At 42.3% G+C, this 26,904-nt stretch overlaps 2 protein-coding genes across 3 annotated transcripts in view; one reads left to right on the forward strand and one right to left on the reverse strand.

Moving 5' to 3' along the window:
- Positions 1-79: 79 nt before the first annotated feature.
- On the reverse strand, positions 80-19,586 carry SLC16A3 (solute carrier family 16 member 3). Of its 2 annotated transcripts, XM_069032415.1 has the most exons (5): positions 18,776-19,586; positions 10,670-10,914; positions 10,037-10,180; positions 8,908-9,675; positions 80-7,616 (listed from the first exon to the last, which is right to left on the reverse strand). In XM_069032415.1, the coding sequence occupies exons 2-5, from the start codon at positions 10,890-10,892 to the stop codon at positions 7,330-7,332; spliced, it is 1,422 nt and encodes a 473-aa protein (XP_068888516.1). In that variant the 5' UTR covers positions 10,893-10,914; positions 18,776-19,586; the 3' UTR covers positions 80-7,329. The 2 variants fall into 2 exon arrangements, with proteins under 2 accessions (XP_068888516.1, XP_068888515.1); XM_069032414.1 differs by lacking the exon at positions 18,776-19,586 and having other exon boundaries at positions 10,670-11,045.
- Positions 19,587-23,099: 3,513 nt separating this feature from the next.
- CCDC57 (coiled-coil domain containing 57) overlaps positions 23,100-26,904 on the forward strand; it is a 32,761-nt gene continuing 28,956 nt past the window's right edge. Inside the window, exons 1-2 of the mRNA XM_069032909.1 lie at positions 23,100-23,272; positions 26,013-26,111. Coding sequence (XP_068889010.1) covers positions 23,100-23,272; positions 26,013-26,111 — 272 coding nt within the window. The remainder of the gene's footprint in view (positions 23,273-26,012; positions 26,112-26,904) is intronic.

A 26,904-nucleotide genomic window follows, 5' to 3' on the forward strand; every position in this document is an offset into this window, starting at 1 on the left:
TTTACAAAAGCTGCACTTCATGTGTACAAAAAAAACAAGTAAAAACAAATAATGCTGCTGGTTTTTTAATAGTGCTAAACCATCTGGTCAGAAATCAAAATTTAAGCTTTGAGACTACGAGAAAGTATAATCCATCATGAACTTAATCCAACAGCTAAGTAGCTTCTACAGCTCACTGGATGAGATAGGTTAATAATAAAAAGGTTTTACTGTGAAAGAATACAGTACTTTGTTATTAAAACCAGTACATTTCCTTCTGGTTCATTCAAGTGACAGTTACTGACTTTACATGTGTATGTCTAGGTTTAAGTGACTGTGTGCATCGTTCAGTACTTTTGTACTGGGAGAGTGCTCAGAGGCCTGATCATCAGTAAGAGTGTGTTTCACAGCAAAATCCTACTGACTTTATCAGCAGATATTTGCACAGTATTAACACTTTACGACTACTTCTTAAATGTTGGTGGAGTTTTTTCTTGCTTAATATTATTAAGACTAATATGCTGTGTTTCTTCTGTCAAAACCATTACATGCTGCAGGCAGAGGGATAATAGAAAATGAGAGGAGAACTGTACATACAGAATCTACAAAAATAGGCCTAAAAAAAGTGTTCTTTGTTAATCACATTTTGGATAATTCTTGATTCAAAATGCTTAAGATCTAGGCCTGAGGGGGGGGTGTGTGTGTGTGTGTGTATATATGTATATATATATATATATGCCTAATGGACAAAGAAGAATATGGAAAAAGGGAGAAAGGGTGCAGATCGTCCTAAAGCCCTAGTCTGCAGTGTCTTTGCTGTGGCCAATCCAGAATGCTTGGGGTGGGATGTGGAAGAAAACAAGAATTCATTTGGTACATTATGTGCTAGGAAGAAAATACTTAGTCCTGAGCATAACAAGAAAAAAATTTGCTTAATTACAGTCCTCAGCTTGGTTCAGACCTGCAAGTATTACAGGCACAAAGGCAGGACAGAGCTTCTGATATTTCCCTTAATTCTTAAGGAAAGGGTAAACCAGAGTAATTTGAGGTCATGCACAGATTTTTTTTTTCTTAGAAGACCCCAAACAGCGAATGTTTCTCTGCTCTCACTGGCAAAAAAATGTATTTTAAGTTTGTCTGACATGTCAACAATGGATCTTAAGGCATATTTTTCAACAAGACTGAAAAAGTATGTTGGTATTTAAAAATTTTAAATACTAAAATCCGGATATACTTCTTCATTGGGTTCAGAGTTTTACTGTGAAAGGTTTTAAACTGTTAAAAGAGTAGTAGATGAAAAGTCAGAAAAGCAAGGGCTATCCTTCCTTAATGCGCTGAGGTATTCATCTGGGATGAGTGAGGAAGGCTGCCAGCTGAAATGCTGCTGACGTGATGAAGCAAATAGAGAGATCAGTCAAGGAACTACAGTGTATAACTAGAGGTAAGTAGCTTTTTACTCTGTCTCTAATTTGCCATACTTTCTCAGACAAATACAGGACTGCTGACCCCACAGACTGTGTCACTAGCAAAATGCTTTTAAGAGCATAAGCATTTTAATGCTTTTTAGTAGATAACACCTTTTCTCCTACTTACACAAAGATGAGCTCTATCTCAGAAGCATTGAGAAAGCTGCTAAAACAATCCATTCCGAAGCTGTTGCTTCTCATATGCAGTGCCTCTGTCATAGTCAAGGTTGTTTACTCTTTCAGTGTCAGTGGATCACCTTCTTTCAACAGGTCCAGCAGCAGGGAACAACAGCTGTGCAGCTCGGGTCGAGCCCATTTTCCCCTACAGCGAAAGGCCCTACTTCCTTCTTTCAGACTCAAAGAGAACCAGAGGCAAAGATAAACTCTGGTTTTCTGTCACAAGGGTGGGCTGACTACACGCTAATAAGTTCTGTCACTTCAGTCCACCCTGTAACATTACTTCCTGTAGCAGCATATGACTTGATCTGCCTGTTGGGGTGGCGAAGTATTTGATTACACCTTAAGTCTTGCCAGTTTAACTGAACTAGCATATAAAAAAGCATATAACCATGTATCTATTCAAACGTGGGGGTTAATGTAAGCTAGACCTATAGACCTTTTCAGTGTAGCTATACAGAGAAACTTCTGAAGCTGAGCTTAGAGAGATTTCTCAACAATTTCTTGCCAGAGATACTTAGATTCTAAGTGCAAGTAGGTGTCAGTCTTCTAGATCACAAAAGGTAGGTCTTGCTACATTGAAGAGCTTGTAATTTTGATTCACTTGGGTGTAGCCTTGAGAGTGTACCTTGAGGAGCCAGTCCTAGCTGAGGTACCATAGGATCAAAAAAACCACAACATAAATGTATTCTTATGCTGTGTTTTCTCAGGAGCTTTCAAGTTCTAAAGAGCATCACTTGACAGTAAAGACAGCTTGCTGGCATGTCGGTATTCAAACTATTTTGGGCTTTGTAAGTCATGACAGTTCATAAAATTTCACCTGCAAACAAAACCTGGAGCACTATTCAGAGGAGAACATTAATATTTTTTGCACAGCACAAAATGAATAGCTGTTACTTTAAATTAGATGATGCTTTAAAATACTCTTCAGGATCGTTTACAGCAGGAGCACATACCCTTTTTGGAATTGGCCAAACTATGAGTCATGGCAAAAACAGTCCCCTTGCCCACATTAAATTCTGGCTGCCTGTGAGCTAAGTGTCACCTCTTCTCTATAGTTGTCTCTGTGTAGCTGTTTAAGCATGTGCAAATGAAGCCAAATTTCCAAATTGGGGTGTTAATTTTTTCTGATGTTATTTTCTCAGACCCACAGTTTTTGACAACTTTATTTATTCACTACATTTGCAACAGTTTACTAGAAAAGCATTTAAAAAAACCTAAGTATAAATGTACACAATACATTAAAGTGCATTAACAAGAAACAAAATGTCATCTCACACAAAACTGAAGTGTATTCCCATAATCCTAAAGACAAGTGTGACAAAGAGACATGGACGCACGTACACAAGTCAGTACTTACCGCTGTAACGTGTAAGAGTGCATTCTGAAATTCTTCTGTTTATGATTGTCTACCAAATGAAACATTTTCTTTGGGATGTTACCACAGGCGCATATATGAATTTTGCTTTTTCGGTTTGAAGTTTGGTTGCTCAATTAGGGGAATGTTCTCATTTCTTTTTAGAGAATGATTCTACATTGCCTAATACACATTTGTGTGGATGCAATTTAATACTAGCACAAGATCTCTCCAGTCCTTTACACCATACCTTCATACCTTCTCAAATCTTAACTTAGCTTTAAACAAATAGCTGCATCACTTTAGGACTTGTAATACTGCTGAGGTCTTCTAGGCTCCAAATAGCTACAAAATATTTCATTTAGAATTTTCAAAAAATTCAAACTTATCTTTGTATAGGAGGAAGAATATAATTTTAACTCTGCTCATTGTCTAATAAATGGGCAAACTGTCCCTAATCTACTCCTATGAGTATTTTGCATGTTTTACATATCTATATATATATATATATATACATACATAAATACATATGTGCAAACACATGTATACTTGTTCATATAGTCTCTCTGTGTTACTGGCACTTATACACATTTCTTCTCCTTGCATCAGGAAAATAAGGGCCTAAGATCCATTACATGATCAATCATACCATATTTTAACCATAAATCCTATAGCACACAATTTATAGAATGTATGAAGATCCAAAATGCTTTAAAAATGTTGCTAGCCTGCAGGGTAAAAAACCATTCACTACTTTTCAGAGAAATAATCTCTGAAAACTGTCTTTCAGATTTTTGATTGTTTACTTTCCAGGCTTCTTATATATTCATATATATATGAACTGTGTGTCTAAAGAAATTACATTTGTTTCAATAGCGTATGATGCAGGAGTAAACCATAATGTTTGGATGCTTGGCAATTCAGTAGCATAATTACTTACACTCCCTTCCTTTTCCTCTTCCCTTTTTTCAAATCACAAAATTTTAATCAGATGAAGGTTGAACGAAGGTTCATCTGGGTAGATGTTGCGTGAAACTGTTCCATCTGTGACCCTGGGCAGTTAATGGCTCTTCAGCAATGCTTTATGTCTTTGACCCATATGCATCCTCAAAATATATGGAAGAGCACATCTTGCAGACTGCTCTTAAGGGCATCTCAGTGGTATTGAGATTAAAGAGATACAGTACCAAAATAACTGGAGGGATTTAAAATCAATTCCTTGCTTCTAAATATACAAAATATATACATGTATTTATATTTGTCAATCTATTTAAATATTTACAATAAGCAGAGTTAAATTAATAAGGAGCCTGGCTGGACAGTGCTGGGAATCTAAGGACTAGCTGCTTGTGGGGTTTGGTTTTGGTTGGTTTTGGTTTTTCAACACATTGGGGAGGAAGGGAAGAGTTCTATAAAACAGGAGGTCAGCGTGAAGGCCTTTGTGGCCATGTTGGATAGGAACAGTTGGGTACATGCTTCAGCACAGTCTAGTATTAGTGGCCAGCAGCCTAGGGATCTGGCATGGAGCTTTCCTTCCCATCAGTATAACAAATCTCTTTCCAAGAAGATAAAGGCAGCTAAATAGAAAGAGGACTGGAGGGCTAGCACACACTTGGGTGTTACTCTTGAATGGGACAGAATGGGAGCAAGGAGCTTAACTGGTTCTAGAACTCTGAAGTACTCTCAAGCCTGCCAGTTTTGATGTTGCTAAGAGAGCTGCATTGGGAGTTTCTCACCTTTGTATTGATGCTTCTTGTGATTAATGAAAACGGTAAAAGATTTTATACTGCTCATGTGGCTTTTTAAGCTGCTTAGCGAATTGAATTCTAACCCTTTTTTTTCTCACAGTCAATAAAGGAGTCCTGTAATTTGACCACTCTCATTCAGTAAGCATCTCCTGCTGTCATAAATACTGCAATCCTTTGGTAGGTCTGTGCTGAAAACAGCACAAGAGCACTGGCAGTCCCAGTCAGAGTAATTGATCTTTGAGTTGAAGAAAATAACTTGTATAGGCAAATGCAGCCTTTCTGTGAACACTAGTTTTACTTACGAGATTATTTATGGTTTCTTGTTGAAACGTGTCTCCTTGTCTTCCTAACTTCCTCTTCTGTCTCGAAACACATAAAATTGCAACATAAAACTTCCTGTTTCCAGCTTAACTGTAGAAATATTATGTATGGAAAATGAAACCTAGTCTGGAAAGTCAGTATGATAAGCACAAATGACATTCTGACACATATAAAGCAGTCTAGACAATTTGCAGAATGTACAGAAACTTAAAATTGTGCCAAAACCTGAGGTCAAAGGAATAATCATTTCGTTCTGTGATAACAGCCTATAGCATTATCTAGCAAAGAAATCCAGTGATCAAAACACACAGTAAGACAAAAGTGGCTATCTGGGAATCTGAATTCACCTTTGGAAAGGTTTCTAGTTTTTGCTTTTTGAAACAACAGGGAACTCCAGTCTGAAAGCTGTATCAGGCCTTCATGTATCATCTGAAGCAGCCTCCAAGGATATAATAAATTACTCTGTGGATTCTGTTTTTCTCTTGCCTTCTGGAGCTACCAGTGTTGTGTTTCAAGTACCGATTTAGTCTTTAGCAAACTGGAGCTAAGTTCAGTGAGTAAGTTTTTACAGCTGGGAAATGTCATTCACTACAATCGCTGCCACTAAATTAATACAAGATTTTAAAATAACGCACTACATAGGATATAAAAACAAACAGTTTATTCTGTGAAGCATCCATTTCTTTTAAAAGTTACGATTCTAACTTTCCAATTTCTGTGCAAGGTTGTCCTAACAATGCAAAATCATTTTAAAGAAACTACAAATACGGAAGCCGGTATCTGAGATGTTTCATTAGAGAATGGTTCATGGTTTTGGCACTTTGTTTCTGTTAAAAATGGTAAAGTATGAAACAATGATGTTAATTTAAAGGGGATACGGGGTTTTAAGGGATTAGGGTCTTTTAGTTTTCAGTTATTGAGCGGAACAATTTTGGCACTTGAAAGCCAATATTCCTTTGCTACTACTAAGAAAACTGTTACAGTTAGTCTGTTTTAAAGATTGTGACTGCAGTTACAAAACCTAGACAGCCTTTTATAAGCAGATCTGAGAGGTGGGCTGCAGTTAGCATGGTTTTGTATTAAAAACTACATTTCTGGAGTGGTTTTGGGTGAAAAAAGAAATAGAATGCCTTCCTTTTGCCTTCCTTTTCTATTCAGTACCATGCTGTCATAAATATGATTAACAGTTCCATCATGTTTCCTCAGCCAGCACTTTGAATGGCACTTCGAACTTCCATAGATTATGCAAAAGGCAGGGAAGTGAGATAAATGGGGAAGGAAAAAAAATCAAAACCAAACACGTTAAAACCTTCCTGTGATGCTAACATTGCATTTTATGGATGACTGACATGTTTCCTCCCTAAGTCTACCCACTCTAAAGGTCATCTGGAAACTTGCACCATTTCTTTTATAAGCAAAAGGGACACTTTTTCAGAATATTCTAATAAACCTAATAATCATCTTCTCCATGTTCTACTAAACCTAATCATCTTCTCCATATTAGTTGTAATATTTTTCAGTGCTCTAGGAAAATTTTACTGAAAACAGCGTGTGGAATTGTGGGCTAATTTTGTTTGCTTACGGTTTGTCAGGATCCATTCTGCTCATTTTTTTTCTTTTAGTACTACCTCAGAATACAACTTGTGTGATCTGCTGAGGACACTATCTGTAATGTGCCTTTCCAAAAACAGGCTTTCCAGATGATAATTGCAAAGGTTACAGGTTTAGACAGAAACGCATTTACATAAATCAAAGTTACAAATATTATTAAAATTAAGTTAGGGCTGAGCCAATTGCTCTAAAAAATCTAAAAAGGTAAGAAATTCAAAAACCTAATGGAGACCTTTAAGTTCCTGAGATTTTTATCCATCTCAAGCTTTTTTCCCTTCACTGAGAACACAGGGAAATTATATTTAGCCACACAACACAGCGATTTCATCAATAGTCTGAGAACATACATATAATTTCACTTTTCTTAGAATATATGTTTCCTATATCTTCCAAGTGAGCAGTTTCTGGTGATGCATAGCAAGAGCCTACTTGTGTTCATAAAAGCTTTTTAGTTCACATAAAATGTATAACCACAATGCTCCACCTATTACTGATAAAGCTAATTTTCCAGTAAGATGTTGTCTAGCTAATCAGCTTCCAAAGAAACTTGATGAGCTGACTAGCCCCAGTTACTAAAGCTGATGGCCCAGCCCTAAACTATTTCTGTTTCTAAAATAAATAGCGTTGAAAAATCTTTCTTTTCTAAACACTTTGCGGTTCCTTGTCATGCTCACACGCATGTTTCTGGGTTAGTTACAACTTCTCCATTTTTTTCAGGCTCATCTTTCAGAAACTGCTCCACTTCAATAGAGTCCACCTTGGCATCTTCAGGAGATTTGTTTTCAGATTTGTTTAATTCCTCTCTTTCTGCTGCTTCTTCTTTTGTATGTGGTTCTTCTGATTTTTTCTTAATGCAGAAGAAATTTCCCAAGGCCAATACAAGGGCTGAGGTGGTAACTTCAATTCCAGCAATAATGAAAACAAACATGTACCTCCCCGTTGCATCCAGGAGTTTTCCTGAAAAAGGCAACATTCCAGGTAATTAAAAAAAATGTTATTATCTTGCAGTGAATATTTTTCTGCTTTTTAAAAATATTTTGACTCTCCTCTCTAGAATCACCGTGATTATTTAACCAAGTTTTTTGAAATAGAATTTTAACAAGTTTATAACAAAATATTTCTCAGTTATTTCGGTTCAGTTTAACAGTCACTGACTTTACATGACATCCCGAAGCACGTACTCCCCCTGCACACACAGAGGCATGCAGTTCATCTGAAATAAAATCAACCTCGCCCTCAGATGCAAGACATCAAACAAGCGCTTTGTGTTTCAGATAAAAATGTGTGCATCCATGGCTGGGATCTGTATCATCTGTATCATGATCTGGTCATCATTATCCTCTTGCTCCCAATCTCGTTTACCTTTCTACATGGGCAGTGCACTGTCTGCTTTAAATGCAAATCTTATTCAATAGTCAGAGTAATAGTCTGGAGTAATTGACTGATTCTGACACTGGTAAAGGTGAATTTTCAAGGGACTTGGTGGATGTGAAAGAACAAGTGGGAGGATAGGAAGGAAGTGCCTCTCCGAACCTGAAGATCAGAGTGCATAGTACTGGTTTTCCCATGAAGGAGGTTCTGTCACAATAAAAATACTTGATGTTTTTAGTGTCTGGTATAAACAGTAGACATTTCATGGCAGTGACCTGGTGGGTTTTGGGAGGGAAAGTGTGTTTCAGTTCAGGGTCTGTAAAATGTATGTTCTTTGATTGGTAATTAATTTGCACTTTGACTTCAAATTAATGAATTTGACTATTTTGTCATGGCCCTTATTCTTGGGTTGTGAGACGTGCAATAGAAGCACTCTACCTTCCTTAAATCACACCAGTTTTATAGTCCTCCTCGTAAGATTTTTTTTTTCTTCCTTCAGATGTTTTCTTTCCTCCTCCAAGTCTACCATATCGAGAATGTATCCTAGTATTTCCCAAAGAAACTTGACAGGTTTCATGTTCTGAATCCCAGTCAGCTATCTACCAATAAGAAGTTCAGTGCAAGCCTTCAGAGGAGAAATAGCATCTCCAGATGGCAATTTAACCAATCCTGAAATAGATCCAAGAGGGGAAAGGTTCATTCCACCCCTTCTCGGGTATTTCAGAGTGTAACTGCAGAAAGCCTTTGAAGCATGTGCAGCACTAGCAACAATCTGCATTTCTCGAGTGACTCACATCTTTTCTTCTGCTCCCTTACGTTTTGTGTAAATGGATGCAATGCACACAATTTTAAATTCTGAACTAAATGGCATACTTGCCTGCTGATGGTGGACCAATCAGAACAGCCATAGCTTCTGCCAGGAGCACTAAACCGATAGCACTGGAAAACTTCTGCGTACCAACAATAGCCATGAGAACTTCAAACTGAAGAGCACCTACCATTCCGTAAGAAATGCCAAAGAAAATACAAAAGACCACCAGTCCACCATAATCAACAGACATAGAACCCATAAGATCTGTAAAGCCATTAAAAATCATAGCAAAACTGAAGAGGTAGACACAGCGTGGTCTAACCCATTTAAGACCAGCTACCATTCCACAGATTGGCCGAGCAAAGATATCAATGAATCCCAGAATAGTCAGAAGAAAAGCTGCTTTGGTGTCTTGAGACCCTAAATCCTTGGCATAACTCACAACAAAAACCGGGGGAACAAAGAGGCCAAGCACCATGATAGATGCTGCTAGAGCATAGATTACAAAACCACCGTCTTTAAACACACTGAAATCCAGAAGTTTTTTCTTTACTTTCTTCTCAGCTGGCTCTTTGGTAGCTTCAGACTTTTTGGGTGGCTCCAAAGGTCTCATTAATGCTCCGCATACACAGCAGTTGAGCAGCATCCCACCCAGGATAAGAAATCCTCCTCTCCAACCGTATTCATGTTGTAGTATCTGCCCCAACGGTGAGAGAGCACAAAGAAACACTGGACTCCCAGCAGCAGATAACCCATTGGCTAAGGGCCGGCGTTTGTCAAAGTAACGGTTTAACATGATGAGTGAAGGCTGAAAGTTTAGTGCCAAACCCAAACCTGTAGCAGAAGGTACATAAAAATTAATACTGGCCTACAATATCACTGTTAAGGATATTCTAATTACAATTTTTCTGACTCATAACTTAAGAGAAAATAGTTTTATTCAAAATGGACAAAAGAATCCTAAGATAACACAAAGCATTCTACCCCCATAGTATTCTCGTACTTTATGATTACACTTCACGCTATTAAACATTCATAACAGAAATAAATGACATTTTATTTCCACATTTATCTGCCATCTTTATAAAAGCCCAGTTGAGTGATCCTGATACTTCAGGTATTTCTCACTTACACAAAATTTCAGCCTAAAGCTAAGACATAAGTTAACTCATTTTCAGCAATGCGTACTACTTACCAGTAATCACACCTGCAGTTAGATAGATCTGAATGATGCTTGTACAGAAGGAAGCTATCACCATCCCCATTGAGGCAAAAAGGCCACCCACCAGCATGACAGGGCGACAACCAAAGCGATTGACGCATACACTACAAAGTGGACCTAGGCAAGAAAAGCAAGTTACAGTTGCTAAGATAAACCAACTTTTGCAACTGATTTTATGACACTTTGTATTTCTTTGGTGGACTTCAAAGTGTTAGGTTCGTGGTTGGAATCAATGATCTTAAAGGTCTAAGGTCTTTCATCAATGATTCTGACTTGTTCTGTACTCTGTCCATACAGTCAAGCCAATCAGGAAAAATGTCCTTTCCTCTGTAGTCAAATACTTGAATCTTTTTTGTCTTCAGAGTGCCTTGGGATTTTTCTTTTTCATCATCTTCAGCAGCTACTGAGTTAAAGACACGTAATTTTAAATCCAAGCTGGATGGGCTTAAATAACCGTTTGATTTAAGTGATTAATAGTAATTCTTCTTTGGAATGCCTTACTTGCACACAAGGAATGATATGCAGTCATGATACACACTGTAAATGGCTGTGTGACAAACTTAATTGTATGACACAGTACGGTTTCAAAACCAGATAACTACTCACCTGTTCCATAAAGCATGGCCAGCAGAATGGAGGAAATCCATGCAGTGTCACTATATCCAATGCCAAATTCCCGGATAAGTTCTTTAAAGAAGACGCTAACTGCCTTAGGAAAGGCATAGGAGAATCCTGTGATGATAAAACAGCCAAAAAGGACAGCCCAGCCCCAGCCTCCATCAGGGGCTTTAACACCAGATGGACCATCGTCAGCTACTACAGCTCCCATGATGAAGCAGCTTGTGTGTTCCCTAAGAAACAAAAAGCAATTAGTGCCTAAAATTGCACTACCGTTAAAACTAAAGCATGGAACTACTTTAAATAAAAGTCTTGAGGATGCAGTGCAATTTTAACTATTCTTTGTTTGAATTCAGTTCTTACAGAGCTTGCAAAAATACATGAAAATGAGATGCACACAACTGAGTTTTAAATGAACGTCCCCTCACAGCTCTCCAAGTCAGAACTGGATTTCAGCCAAATAAATCACTGTTTCATCGAAAAACTGAAGCCATTACAGCAGCTCGGGGGTCTATTTGACTTTTGACAATATGTAATAATTACTGCATTAAAGTCTGCAGGACTTTTTATATAAGACCTTGTTACATGAAGCTCCTGGCCTGTTCGCTTAGGAGGCTTGGTGCATCACAAGTGTTCTGTGAAATGGTGGACTAATCACCCAGATTTTTTATTTCCCACCGAGGACAGCAGTACAGCCCTGATACGCTGCTGTCTTGAAAAGATAGATCCTTTTGAGATGATGATGATGAGCTATCATTTTTCACACATCAAGTAAGTTCGTAAGCTAAACTGCAATGAAAATCTCCACGAGCCATTTTTGTGGATGCTGGAAATTAGTAACTCCAGCAACGCTCAGTACAACTGCCCGCCTGAAGCAAATACTTTCCATTGTTGTTATTATGTGATCAGTAAGAAAAAGTAATATTTGATGAATCACATTTTTCACATTTTCTATATGCAGCCATAAGCACCTTTGCATCTAAAAATATTTTGTCATGATAATATTACGTTCTAGGCAGTAATGCTGACAGGTTTTAAAAGTGAGAGATGTGGGGTAAATAAGACGCTGAAAAGGCACATAGTGTGTCCCTGTATGTGAGGAGCGCAGGGAGTTACTGCATCACAACAGCTAGGTTTTTGTAGGATCTGTGTTCTACACGAGTCTTGAAAATGTTAAGGTGACCTTCAAACAAGGATCTTACTCATTAAATCTTACATGTACAAAAATTGGCCATTTCTTTAATGTGCAATTGATTGTGACAGTGTTTCTCTTCAGTGGTATCTAAAAGAGGAGTGCAACCATAGTTGCGCATGAGTAAAGAATGCTTCTGCTTTCAACAATATAAGCCTGCACAGCAATTGTTGTAAGTTGGGAACTACGTAATTCTTACAGCTCCATTTCAGAACCAGACTGTATATGACACAGCAATCTGATGCAGACTTGTCTAGACAACTGAGCACCAGATGCACGATTCTTAATAGGCCGGTATGGATGCACTTACTATGGTATTTAGACCAGCACTCCCACTTCTTGGAAGAAACAACTTTATATACATGATAACAGAAATAAATCTGGCCATGACTATGGCTGTTCTAATGCCCTGGCCTGTATGAGCACAGTAAGCCTCACAGTATTGGCTTCACCTCTTCTTTTCTGGAAATCAAATATAAACAGAAAACAATTTGTTTAAAGTCCAAACAACTAGAACATAAAATGGTTTAACAAGAAGGGAAACAGAATACCTCCACAAAACTAGTCATCGAGGTGTTTGTGGCTCATTTGCTGATTGCTGTGAGAGTTCGTAAAAATGCACAGCTTGGTAGACTCGGCAATTTCTGCAGCAGGCTTTGAGTTGCTAAATAGAAGTCTTAAGATGCATCTCTGCCAAGACCAACACTGGGATCTGTCCACCCTTCAAAACTCTTTTTCCCAGTAGCTTTTGTTTGACACAAGGTATAAAGCATTCTTCAAATAAGGACTTACTTTTTTAAAGCAATAACCAGATAGCACGGAGTAGATGCACAAAGGGTAATCCTTGTGACAGTGGCAACTCTGTAATATTAATGATAACAGAGGTAATGCTGATGGAAGTATCTCGGCTCAAATGTATAAAAAACAGGAATAAGATGTAAAATTGAAGGACTCCAGGGGGTAGGAGGCATTGTCACTCGCACTGCTTCCAAGTTGTCAGAACATTTCGTTTGGAGTGAAGGTTTAAAATGTTGGGGGAAGGCTTGGGCAGTTCCTGTTCGTTTCCATTACCCTTCTAATAGCAACACGAAGTTAGTAATAATATATGAGCATGCTTTGTTGAAAAATAGCAACTGGAAATGTCTCCAGACTGCTTACAGAGTGCTGGATGGGGACATTCAGTGCCTTATGGCGTTCACCTCTTCGCACAGGCTGGGGCAGTCTCCTTTACTGCGTCTACAGCAAAGTTGTTTTTAAGGGCAGCCTCTGCAGACCTACAGTACTGAACCCCGACAGCAAACTACATCCACGCCATATGAAGCGGCGAGTGGCTTTGAGAAGGAACACCGTTAAGAACTACTTGGCAGCACGCTTGTTCCTTCCAGAAGAGAACTGTCCAAGCTTTTCGGGGGAATAGAAGTCAACTCGGCACCCGGCGCACCGAGCCTGGTGCGGACGCGGCTCGGAGGAAGACCCAGTTCCCCCACCCGCACTCCGACGCTGGGAGCAGGGGCTGCAGGAGCCCGCGGCCCCGCGTGCCCCCGCTCTGTGATGCCCCAGCGGGGCGCGCGCGGGCGGCAGCCGCACTGAGACGTGCGGGACGTGACTTGGGCGGGGGGGCGGGCGCTGCCCGCGAGCTGCGCGCGCGGCGCGGGCGGGGCCGGGGCCGCACCCCCGCCCAGCGCTCGCTACCGCGGTTGCCGGAGCCCGGTTCTCCCACGATAGGAAAATACCCTCCTTCCTGGCTATTCTTGAGCTCTTCCATGCCCAGCAGAGCAAGTCAGCCTGTAAGAGACATATTCTGTTCCACGTGCCTTACGGAATTTACCGGCTTTGCCATGAGGAACAGTCTCTAAAACGGTTTTATGTTCTGCTGGGATGAAAGAGCTCGACTTGCTGATGTGAGGGAACCTGGCCTACTTTCCAGCACTTCATAAAAATAAGCCTATAGGGAAACACACAGTAATATCCATTTACTCTTCTTTACGTCATGTCTACTACCACATTTGGCTAAAAATCACCGCAAACCAGCACACCAGATCTTCAAGTGCCATCCTTTTAAGGGTGGTTCACATTTCACCCACACATGCATCAAAAACAGCTCTCTTAAAGGGAAAGGCTGAGAGAATTCAGACTGTGCAGCCTGCAGAAGAGGATGCTCTGGGGAAACCCTATTGCACCTTCCCAGTGCCTGAAGTGGCTACAAGAAGGCTGGAGAGGGACTCGTTACAAAGGCATGTAATGATAGAACAAGGGGGAATGGCTTCAAACTGACAGTAGGTTTAGGTCAGGTACTAGGAAGAAATTCTTTAGTGTGAGGGTGCTGAGGCCCTGGCAAAGGTTGCCCAGAGAAGCTGTGGCTGTCCCATCCCTGGAAGAGTTGCAGGCCAGGTTGGATGGGCTTTGGAGCAACCTGGTCTAATGGAAGGTGTTCTGCCCACGGCAGGGGGTTGGAACGAGATGAACTTTGAGGTTCCTTCTAGCCCAAACCATTTTATGATTCTACAATCAATGTTATTCATCTGGTTTTGTCCATTAGTTGTTCATGTTAACACATCAAAATTAAAAGACCATTAACCAGAACTAAATTAAGCCTGTCTCCATAAACACAGCAAGGATGCACTTCATCCTGTTGTGGTGTGCCTCACTAGGCTAAGACTGTATTCACCTCCTTAAGAAATAATAAGGAAGTAGTGCAGAGGTTCCTGTGTGAAATGTACCAACGAGGGCTACCACCTTTAGAAAAGGCAGGCTTGTGGTTGATCAGCACAGGCAAAATTTTTACTTAGGATTTCACTACAGTGCTGGGATGCTGTCAAAGCCTGCTAAGATAGGAGGCTACTGCCTAACTATTGCAACAGCTTGCTTTGCTTTCTGCTTTTGTTAGCCCAGCCCTATTTAGAGGCAAAGGATTACATTTAACTGGCTGTGGCTCAGTTTCATATCTCCACAACAAACATGATAGTATTGTCAGTATTTATTCCAGATTCCTTCTGTCATGAATGGGTTCTTGGTTTGGTAATGTGTAAAACAAAGGCAGCAAATGTAGTTAAATCTGTGGGGTTTCATCTTCCTGATATTATCTTCTTGTTGTCAGGGAAACTAATATAGACTCAGTTAGGAGGAAGTATTAGGTGACTGCAGGTAGCATTGTGGGTGGTGTGATGGTGTGGTTTCTGGGATCATGTATATAAGAGGAGAGCATAGCTAGAAATGGCAAGAATCTATTATTCGTGTTTAGCCAATACTCTTATTGGCAACCTAGCTGTACTTCCTGGTCAGCAGTATGGGTAGGAAGGATATTTATGAACATGTAGGCTGACCTCTATAGCTTGAGAACTTCCTGTTCTCAAGAGGAATTAATTTCAAGAATTCTCAAGAATAATTAATTTCTGCTAACTATGGTTGAAATCAATACAACCTTGAACTTCTGTGATACAAATAAAAGATGATTGTCAAAAACAGAACATAAGCTTCTAAGTAGGGAACCCAGTTCAGCGAGGACCTCAGTCTGGAACCCCACCTGTTTGAGAACTGTATAATTACAAAATAAGGAAGATGATCTAAACTGAGCAACGCAGACATCCTCCTTCACTTTTCCTATCTGTGAAACAAAGAAAATAATGATTCTCTCGTCATAGGGTGTTGGAGGTATGATTACATTGAAAAGCATAGGCTGCTCAATACTGTGTTAATAGGAGTCATAAACCTCCTGTATTTGCCCAAGGGTATTAAAATCTAAGCAGACTAAACAAAATATGCATGTTATTCTTGGTTTTAAGTGAAGAATCCTAAAACTAACCAGCTCTACTGAAATTCTGCAGGAAATGATTCCTGAAAAAATATTTTTATTTTCATATTCTCCAGACCTTTATGATAGCCCTCTACGTATAAAACAACTATGCTTTTTATTGACATCACTGACATCTGCCTATTCAGCATGACTTTAACTCCTTCCTGATTCTCTAAAGTACAGATGCATATATCTTTAAATCAAATTTTATTACAATTCAAGTACCTCATAAAGCCATTTAGATGGGCCACTGGTAAAGCCCACTAGTGCATTTCTTGTGGCTTACCTGCTTAAGTAGCAGGTAAGTTGAATTATATATTCATTACACAGGCTGCTGCAAACTTCTGTTCCCTACAAAATCATTGCCATACTTACCAATGCCTATCCTGCCCTCCTGTCCTCCCTGCAAGGCCCCACAGTGACTGCTACTATCCCATTTTGTCCCCCTCTGTTTCAACAGAGACAGTTTTCCGGATCTGCTGCCTTTCTTAAGGGTTTGCCAGTTTTCCCCATTCTCTCATCTCCTCAGAACTCCTAGTTTAATTCTGTGCTGTCTGTAGCTGCAAGTGATGTTCCATACCAGCTCTTGTCTATTAACCAATCTCCAGTCCCCATTTAGCCTCAAAACAACTGTTCACTGCTGCAGCACAGTGAGTAACATTCATCACAAGTTATTAGCAGACCACAGTGACAATAAATTCACACTGCAATTTTATGTGTAGCAGATAATACTAACAGTCTATTCTATTATCTGGGTAAAGTGCTCTACAGGGAAAGTGACTATTTATTTGCCTGTTTTATTTTATATCATGAAAATGTTAGAGTGCCGCTCTTTATATTATTTGGGAAAACAAATATACTACTCCTATTACAACAGCATTGTCGACCTCCAGAGTAACTGTATCTATATCAAATGCCCAGTTTCTGGAGAAGTGGATTTCTTTTGCTAAATGTCTGTGGGTTTTTTTATACCACATCCATTACCATAAGTTCATCAATGTCAGCATCACAGCAGCACCTTAACACCAAAGAGCACATGACCTTTCTGTGTTCACATAAAAGTGACAGACATGCCTTCAGTTGCATTGCAATTATCTGACTGTTTTCCATGTGCTTTCAAAGATACAAGTTGCAGAATCCCAACTTCAGTTAGGAACAACTTACAATGTGTTTTCATGTATAATGAAAACTAATTTCAGCCCTGCAGCTATGATGTCTTTGCAATGTGCTAAAGCTTTAGAAAAACAGAAATGCTTGCCAATTGCTTATAGTGGAGAAGTGTCCTTATATTGTTTAGTATGAAACCAAAAAGTGATGGAGCTAGATAAATACTAATTAAGGGTCTAGTCCTGTCACCAGCTGGGCATCTGTGCTTATTTCTGCAGAATACCATGGAACTACCCTAATACATGAAGTGCTCATATGCACATGCACTGTATCTCAAGCTAGGTGAGCACATGTAGCTGAATATAGTGAGGAAAGATGTCTGGCTCAGAGGTGTCATTTTACACAACCACTTTGGGCAGTGCAGCTGCATAATAGGGTGTCATACACTGAGATATGTGAATTGTCACTTAAGTCACAATTTAAAATGCCACCTTCTTATTTCTATAATATACCCTGAGTTATACTTCTGACTGAACCACAAGAGGTGTACTCTACTAATAGATTCTGGTTTGCATTTTAAAACGGCTGACTGACGCACCGCTTCCTCTGAAATATACACTGCAAAGCCGTACATGACTTTACTCTGTGACATCCTAAATTGAACGGTTTTCCAATTGCTTTACCCCAAAAGCATGCAAATCCGCTGCCCAAGGGGAGTGAATTTCCACCAGTGTTAACAGTCTGCGCCTGTGAGGAAGCTGAATTGCTGGAATTCAACTCCACTTTTGAGCGCTTTTTCTTCTCTCCACAGAACTGCTTAGAAGGCAAGCCACAGATCCCTCCAGGCGGATTGCGAGCAACATCAGAAAAGGGCTCTTTCCCAAGAGATGGAGAGGGGCTGCGGCGGCCGCCGCGCGGCGGGGAAGCGGGGTTGCGAAAACAATGGTGGCGGTCGCGGCGTCGGCACGGCCACGACCGCTCGCGCGGCGCTCCGGGGCGGGCACGTAGCCGGCACAGCCCTCGGCCGAGACGACTCCCGCGGAGCGCTTGGGTCGCCGCCGCAGCCGATGCTCACGCAGACCAGGGAGACGCCGCGCGATTCCGCGCCCCGGCGCCCCACGGTTCCTAGTGTGCTTGCTGAACCGAGTAACGGAGTTCATGCCCGGGGCTGCGACGATGTCCTTATGAGGGGACTGTCCCTCAGACTGCGCGTCGCTCGCTCTGACGGACCTGAACGGTCACCGCTGTGACAAATAATTCCGAAATTCACCTCCCGGGGCTCGACACTGAAATAGGAGGTGAGCAGTAGCGAAGGGACCACGGAGGCGAGGCTTTCACGGAGACCCTCGGCGCCCAGTAACGGTCTGAGGCCATGAATGTGGGGAACAAAGCCCGAGCTCGCGGGTGTCCCACGAGCCACCGGTGTGCCCCCTCGGACCGGCGGCACTACGCGCCTAGGCGTGACCCGGCTGCCAGAGGGGAAGCCGGGGGCAGCGCTCTCTCCTAGCAGGCTGAGCGGGGCTCGGTGGCCAGCACCGCTCAGCGCCCGGACAGCGCTTCAGACCGATGCCGATGAGGACATTGGGCGATCCATACGGCAACGCGGGTTTCCCGAGGCAGAGGTGCGCCCGCCTGGCCCCATGCGCGGGGAAAAACGCAGCCGGCGGGATGGCGCCCCGCCGACCGTCGTGGGGTGGTGCCAACGGGTGCGAGGACAGTTGGCGTGGTGCTCACCGCCCCACGGGCGCCCAGCGCAGCTTCTGGGCGAGTGATGAACCCGGGACTCCTATGCCGCGCTCGCCCAAAGCTTGGGCGGCGCTCGGGCGCATCCGGTGGCCCGGAGAGCCCCACGGAGAGAGCGCCCTCGGTCAGCCCGGCGCTCTGGATTCGTCTCACCCGGCTCCGGACCCCCCCCCCCCCCCCCCGCGCTCCCCACGGCGTTCGTACCCCTGGGCCAGGCAAGCATCCCGCAACATCACGCACGACGGCTCCGCCTCAGTACCTGAGTCACGTCCCGCGCCTCAGCGTGAGGATGCCCCTGCTCGCGCCGGACCGCAGCCCGCTGTCCCCGTGTGCCGACGCAGAGCCGCCCCAGCCCGTCTGGTCCTGCCGGCTGGGGAGCGCTCCCGCGCGGTGGGTCTGTGGCTGCTCGCCCCGCCCTGCCACACGGGGCGCCCCCTGGGTCCTATCGCCGCCACGGTGACTCTTTCCCTCCGCTACAGGTTCTTCCGCGCAGGGGCCCCGGGGCCTCACAAGGCATCATCACGAGCTTTGCGCTGCTTGCGTAGAGTGCAAGGCAGGGCTGGGTTCTGCCGGCGTGGATGCTGAACTGGCTGTCCGGAGGAGCAGGACCTGAGCAGTGGACTACAACGTATGAATGGGTTTCTGCGGTGGAGGTTTGTTCTGTGCTGCCGTTTCTGTTTTCCCGGGAGCGATCACAGTTTCTTCATTGTTTACTCCCATGAGAATTACTCTTACTAGCTTCCTTGCTTCGTTGTTTTCTTCTTAATAATTTTGAGTGTGATATTGTGCATTCCGTAGACAACTTACAGGCTTCCCTTCTCATCCTTTACCAAGAGAGCACTCCCTGCAAATATGCTTTCATAACATACCCCTCCTTTTACATCAGGATGGAATGAGCTTTCTGCGTTAATCTCTTGTGACTCAACTGCGAGTCATACAAAGGCTGGATTATAAAACTGAGTGTGTGTTGATATTGCTATTTAGCATACATTAAAGTTGTGGTGGGATTCTCAAGTGCAGTACAGAAAGTAGCACTCCTAAGGCTATCTGGGGCTGAAGAAATTCAGAAGTCGGTGCTCCACTCTTTTGTGTGCTTCTAGCACACAGTCCAGTATGTAGGGCAGTGACTGGCCCCATGTGCTGGGCACTGGTGAGGCCACACTTTAAATCCTGTGTTCAGTTTTCGGCCCCTCACGACAAGACAGACATTGAGGGGCTGGAGCATGTCCAGAGAAGGGCAGCGGAGCTAGGGAAGGGTCTGGAGCACAATTCTGATGGACAGTAGCTGAGGAAGCTGGAGAGACTCAACCTGGAGAAAAGGAGGCTCAGGGGACACCTTATCACTCTGTACAACTACCTGAAAGGAGGTTGTACCAAGGTGGGGGTCGGTCTCTTCTCCCAGGTAACAAGTGACAGAGCAAGAGGAAATGGCCTCAAGTTGTGCCAGGGGAACTTTAGATTGGATATTAGGAAAAATCTCTTCTCCAAAAGGGTTGCCAAGCATTGGAATGGCATGTCCAGGGAAGTGGTGGAGTCACCATCCCTGGAAGTTAACAGTTGGACTCGATGATCTTGAAAAAAGTCTTTCCCAATCTAAAAGATTCTATGATTCCTATAACCTATGTGGAGATACACAGGGGTAGGGTTCTAACGAGAAGAGGATAGGTAGGATACACTATTGTCTTTTGAGAACTATGGTATTGCACAGGTTTGTAGCTTCCAATATTTTAGAACCTACTTGCTGAAATCATGTAATACCCAGGCAGGAACTGAAGCTCTTTTAATGACTTAGAAGTTTTTTCTTTCCCTTGCACATTATGTTTGTACTGGCTTTTGGTTCAATTTGCTGAACTATAGTACCCATTTGTACATGCTTAAGGATTCATTGCAGTAATGTGTGAAGATGAGCAAGGCCATGTGGTTTGAGTAGATAACATACAGAGAGTAAGACTAACACATTGCTATTCTTTAAGACCAAACCAGTTTTTGGCTGTCCACCGTTATCTGAATTCAGGCCATTCACTTGCAGACTAGGTGTATTCAGGTTTCAACATCAATCCCCAAACTGACATTGTAGATAGACTGTAATCTTTTTTACTCACCATCAAAGTTTATCTGTTCGGGGCACTATTAAATCACTGGAAGTCATCAGTGACTCATTTGGGGAACTAACGCACTTAACTACGTGACTAGGGGCTGTTTGAAGGTACACTGGAGATGATGACAGCTAATTTGAAAGGAGGGGCAGGGGGGAGGAAGGATTGCAAAAGATAATGCGGTTGATAGGTTAGGCAATGGCTAATATAAAGATGTAAGGAATGTCAGCAGTGAGAATGGTGTATGGATTTAGACATTTGCCTGTTATGTGTTGATTCTGATGAGTGCTCTGAAGGGCCCACTGCAGAATATAAATTATGCTGGGAGTTGCGCTATAATTTTTGTGTGCTCAGATGTAGAAAATCTTTTGAAGCTGGTTTTCACCATTGTATTTTAAACCAGAGGTGATTCATATAAATAAATGAACTAAATCCCTTTAATAATTGCAGTATTCTGAAATTATAATTAGCTAAATGGAACTTGCTTTATTTCAAAAGTCAAATTGTTAGTTCTGATTCTAATTTTCATTTTTAGTTACTGCTGAAAATAAACCCCTTCTTTCTTTAACCGCTGTGGGGCTAGGACACACAATTCTCTTCTGATGACATGAGGAAAGATCTGTAAGAACTACTGATAATACTCTATCTTCTCTAAATTAGTGTACTTCAGATATCATTTGGGTGCGACATTCAAGTTTCTGGAAGGCAAAAGCTGTTTATATGATCTAGAAAAACAGAAAAGTGACAGAACATTACAGGAAGTTTGCCTCATGACTTCCAGACAAGCAAGTCATCTAGAGTGACTAAGGGAAAATCATGCTTTAGGCCTGGTTCATGTGTTACATCTTCCTCTGTCTCACCCAGACAGTGTAATGCAGTTTAGTTGATGGATACAGTGGTTTTGGGGGTTTAGGAGTTTTCCTGGGTTTTTTTTCTGTTAAAGGAGTTTTCCCCATAGGTGTTGCTAGGGGGACTTATTGCTGGATAGTTAAGAAAAACAGAAGGCCTGGCTACAGGGCTGGGGTGCATCTGATTACTCTTTTTCACTTGGGTTGGTGGACAGTCAGTTCCCAGCGTTCGGACAGAGAGAGAGGCTGCTTCTTCGGCTGCTTTTATTCCTTCTGCCAGAGAAACCCCGGGATCCCAAGACCGCCTTCCCTGCCCCGCGGGGAGCCGGGCTGTGGCCACCCTGTCCCCACCGTTGCTCCCCACTGTTACTTTGAGCCTTTGCTATGTTGTGGCCGTGCTCGCCCTGCCTGCCCAGACCTCTGGGGGGTTCCCACCGCAGCTCCGCTGTTTGGATGCATCTCATCTGCCACCCGAGATTTGTGCTCGTCCCTGCCATTCCAGCCTGCCATTCCAGCCTGCCGTTCCAGCCTGCTGTTCCGGAGGTTCCGGCTGGACACCGGGATCGGCTGCCCAGGGCTTTGTGAAGCTCCTTTGTTCCATCCTTCCCCGGGATCCCAGGGCACCAGAGCCGTGTGCTCCCCGAGCTCGCTCCGGAGCGCCCCCTGCAGCCGCGGGGGAGCCATCGCACCTGCCCTGCTCACCGGGAGCCGCCAGCGCCCCTGCCGGCTGCGAGCGGAACTGCACCCGAGGGGAAAGGGCCTGGCAGCCGAGAAGGCTGGGACTGGGTTTGTGATTGTTTGCTGTTACTGCCATGGTTATTGTTGTTCGTTTGCCTTGTTATACACATATAGATACATAATAGTAAAGAACTGTTATTCCTATTTCCCATATCTTTGCCTAAAAGCCCCTTGATTTCAAAATTACAATAACTCGGAGGGAAGGGGGGTTGCATTGCCATTCCAAGGGAGGCTCCTGCCTTCCTTAGCAGACACCTGTCTTTCAAACCAAGACAAGTTTTTAATAATTAAGTGCCTTGGTAGCAGAATTTATTTATCTGTGCTGCATGATCTTGTGTTGCAGTTGGCCTGAGTTTGTTTTACAAGCTTTTTAAAGGTTTTCGCATGATGCAGCGGCAGTTCAGAGAGGATGGGAAGTTTGTTCACATCCGTAATGGCCGAACTTGAAAAGGGCCAAGAGTCTCCTTCCTAATCTGCACTAAGGAGAAGTTGTTTAATACTTAACAGCTGGATAAACAAAATGTATAGGAAGACAAGTGAACAAGAGAGTGAGATCTGAGAGCATGGGACAAGTAGTAGCTGTGTTTTGGGAGAAGGGTCTCTTACTAAATAAGACCGGGGCTGCAAAGGAGGGTGCCCGTGCTCACACGATGCAGAGAAGGGGCTGCTGTGTGAGAGTAGTGAGGATGGAACGGGGAGAATGTGAGGAGGCGAGAATACGCTGCCGGGTGCCTGCAAGTGAATGCAATGCGAGGAACCGAGAAGCGCCGGCTAGTTGAGCAGTAGAGGAGACAGACGGGGGCTGGCGCTGCTGCCTCGCTGAGCGAGGGCCGGAGACGAGGCGGCTCGCAGTCGAGAGTGGGCGGAGCGGCAGAGGCCTAACGGTGGCGCCGCGGGCCCCATGGAGACGGGCCCGCCTCTCGGCACGGCCCCGCCCGCCGCGGCTATCGAGAGAGACGCGGCCTACAGCCGTGAGCGGAGGGACGTGGAGGTTCATGTCTTCAGGAGGCCAGTCGCGACTGGACTTCTCCACCAGAAGGCAGTGCGGTCGCACAGCATCCCATTGTGCCGCAGGTTGTCCTTCGGAGCTCCCGACGCGTCGCCTTGCGCATCTCGCGCCCTCTTCTCGCTCTGGGGACCCACTGTCTTTCTGCACCCTTCCTGCTAAGTGTCCTCTCTTGTGCTGTCCCTGAGTCCAAAGTATTTTCTTGTGCTGCTCTCTATTGCCTTCATCTAACGGATTTGAACTCGACAGTCTGCCTGTCATCTGCTCCTCTGCCTCAGAACATCTGACCCTCTGGGCCCTCCATGGAATCCTTCCTTGTGGGATCTGCTTCCGGCCAGCCGGCTGTTCGGTTGGCAGTGTTTTCTTTTGCCGACACTCGATTGCCTTTTTCTCCCTCTGTGCACTTCAGATTTAGTTAATCTTTTTAACTGTGGTAGCCACCTGGTACATTTGGAGCAACTGTAGCTGGAAGTGTGATACAGAAAGAGCAGATCTTTCTTAGTGTTGCATTTTATAGGCAGGGAGGCAGTACTGTCCATGAATATCCACGATAGTGACTTTTTAAAAAATCATCTACTTCTCCCTACCCAAATGAAGAAGATAGTACTTGCATTATCTGTGCATGGTAGCATGATTTGAACACTGCCAACAAGAATCAGAATATGAAGAGAAAACATTGTTTTAATTGACTTAGGGATATATGTGAAATCTTGGCCAGCAGAATTAAAAGACCATCAGATGATTGTGTTCTTTAGCAGGGTTTCTTCCTTGGTATACATGGGAAGCGAAAGCTTGAATTTTTTTATGCTTCTCACATCCAATGATCAGAGACTCATTTTTTGATCCCAGAGAACTAGAGTTGTCTAGTTTGTTTGTGAAGAAAAACATTATTTAAATTGTGACATCCTTTAGCATAGAGATTTTGCATAGCATTTGCTGGTTTGAAAATCTCTCTTTCGTTTAAAGAGATCCAAGAGCTGCTATTTGAAAGGCATGCTTGTCCAATTTGTTCTCTACATCTCTGCCTATTCAGAAGGGATTATCTGTAATCAGTGACACAGAATAATTCTCTACAGTGAGAGAAGCTGTATTGACTCCAGAGATTGTCCCAAATCTCTGTAGAGAGCTGAGCAGAAATAACAATTTTTTTTAAAGCACCCATACTTCTTAAAAACAATGTTGGTTTTTTCCTTCTACGGAATTTATAATTAGATATGAGGTAAATAGGGAGAATAAACAATAGGAAGAAATGGATGTGAAGCAAGTAAAGGACTTGCCTGTAAAAGCACAGGCTCTCCTGTTTATTTTCTTTTTAAACTAAAAGCAGACAAATCGGACACAGCAGTTAATATTGTTAATAAAAAAGAAGGCTGAACTGTGACTTGACTCATCATACATATCTTGAAGAAAAGAGAAATATGTGTGCAGCTTGCAGGGTGAAGGGAATAAATGCTTGTTTCCTGAGTTCCATCTGCACATAATTCTTGTTTAATGGAAATACTGTCTTCGGAAATAACAGTCTCTTTGGGATTATTCTCTGCTTAAAATGGTAATTGTTGTAAAGTGCTGTAAACGGTTCTGGATCAAACTACATTTATAATGTAGAGATGGCTGGCTAAGTTTTAAATTACTTTTTTTAATTACTGTGGGTGATCTGGGCAAGACTCTGGAATTTATCAAGGTTACTAAATGCCTGATGTTAGTGTGGTATATATGCAAATTCATTTAAAGCCAGTTCAGGAATTTTACATGGAGCATATCCTTTGGGAATGGAAGGAGAAGCCTGAGTCTCTTAAATTTCTTTGCCAGGCTGAGCTGGATACTGATCACAGTACAGCAATCATTCTTCTGATCTGCCTTGCCCTTAAGAGTTTTGGGATGAACAAGAGAGGTGTAAAAATGCATGTCTAGACTACACTGAGCCAGCGCTTCGGATAGACTTGGTTTGTATGCATAAGTGCTGGCTATAGGATTCAGATTAATTCAGGTGAAGTGTAAATTTAAAAGCAAAATGTAGCAGAATATGAAAGTGAATATGCGTTTAGTTGTTTGTGACTCTCCAGTTCTAGTTCAGAGTTTTGTCTCTGTAAGTATTATATGATCAGTCTTATCAAATGCAATGGTCATTCAGCTACATAAAAATATGGTAATATAGAGTTGAAAGTAAATAGAAGGTTGCAGAACAGCACGATAGCAGTCTAGGTTTGTTTGGCTGCGTGACAGGCTGCAGCAAACCTGTTAAGTCTTGCAGGGATTAATACAGAGCTTAAAAGGTTCAGTGTACCATTAGAGAACTTAACTGGTCTTGGTACCAGTATCAGCTCCTCAGATTTGTTTGAAATCCTGACGTTACTGGTATTCTTCCACTGGATCTCAGAGAAACTTTTTTGTTGATAGCAATTAAAAGTACTGGGAGAGGAATGGAAAAGATACAGAGCAGCTTCTATTTTTTAAATGTATCTAAAATATTAGATATCTGCTAATCAGCCATTGTTTTGCAATTTTTTCATATGTAACAGACATTTTTGAGTGGAGGAGGAACTCATACTTCAGTGGAGGTCTTGCACTACTTTTTAGCAGATCCTCTATATTCTGTATGCAACTAACCTTTTGAAGGATTGTTTTGGGAAATAACATATACTGTTATAATTGGTTTCCACTAAATTATGAGAAAAAGATGTTATGTTGACGGTTTCTTTAGGAAATTGTAACATCTTCCCTTAATACTTATGTGTTATTGTTCAAAAACTTTCACGTGTGGATCCCTCATGCCTTTTAATGTAAATTTATTTTTGTTTATAACTCTAGGAATAGCCACATAGATCATCTGCATGAGGATTATGTGAACCTGAAACTTCACATGGAGCAAAAGATTCAAGAACTGGAAGACACTGATGTCGAAAACTGGTATAAGAATGTTGGACAAGTGATGTTGTGTTGCTGCAATCCCATCTACCAATCATTTTTTCAATTTTATCTTTTTTAATTAGCATGTTGTGGTTTAACATTGCTGTAGTTGTATAAGCTTTTTTTTTTTTTTTTTTTTGCTTATTGTTTTGGTCCTCTAAAAACGGATTACATTTGTAATTACAGTTTAGAAAATTATGCCGTGCTTGTGTAGTAGCTGTTGCTATGCTTGTTTGACAGCTGCCCCTTGTAAGGAACTGCTAAGAATATGCTTAGTAATGTGAGATTGTGTAAGATTATTTTTTGTAATAAGCACACTGCTAAATTTGTTAACCTTGAAACTACAGGAAAGGTCAGCATCTAGAAAGCAGAGGTAGCCTTAGGCTAGATGGATAAATGTACACTGTTTATCATACTCCTAATTACAAGGCGCTTTTTTTCCCCTTCTCCTTCTTATATTCCTATCATTTCACCATAAAAGGATCATCTTACTAACAGTGAAATTTGGTCTTCAACTGTGATACTCTAGGGAGGCATTATACCACCTCTTTCTATATAACAAACTTTAAAGAATAGCAAAACTTTCCTTCTTTGTGTATAAAAATGTATTTGATATTGGAATTACTTTTACTAATTTACATATGAATGTGTTTAGTCGTTAGAACACTTAATTTTTGGCCTGTTGACCGAACCAATATGTAATATTAATGGAAGGGGTATTGTTAGGCAGTTGCATCTTCCACCCAACACCTGCCAATCCAGGTTTCGCTGCCCTCAGTATAGTAGTCCTGCT

This window comes from Aphelocoma coerulescens, chromosome 18 (genome assembly GCF_041296385.1).
Source record: "Aphelocoma coerulescens isolate FSJ_1873_10779 chromosome 18, UR_Acoe_1.0, whole genome shotgun sequence".
Taxonomy (NCBI): Eukaryota; Metazoa; Chordata; class Aves; order Passeriformes; family Corvidae; genus Aphelocoma; species Aphelocoma coerulescens.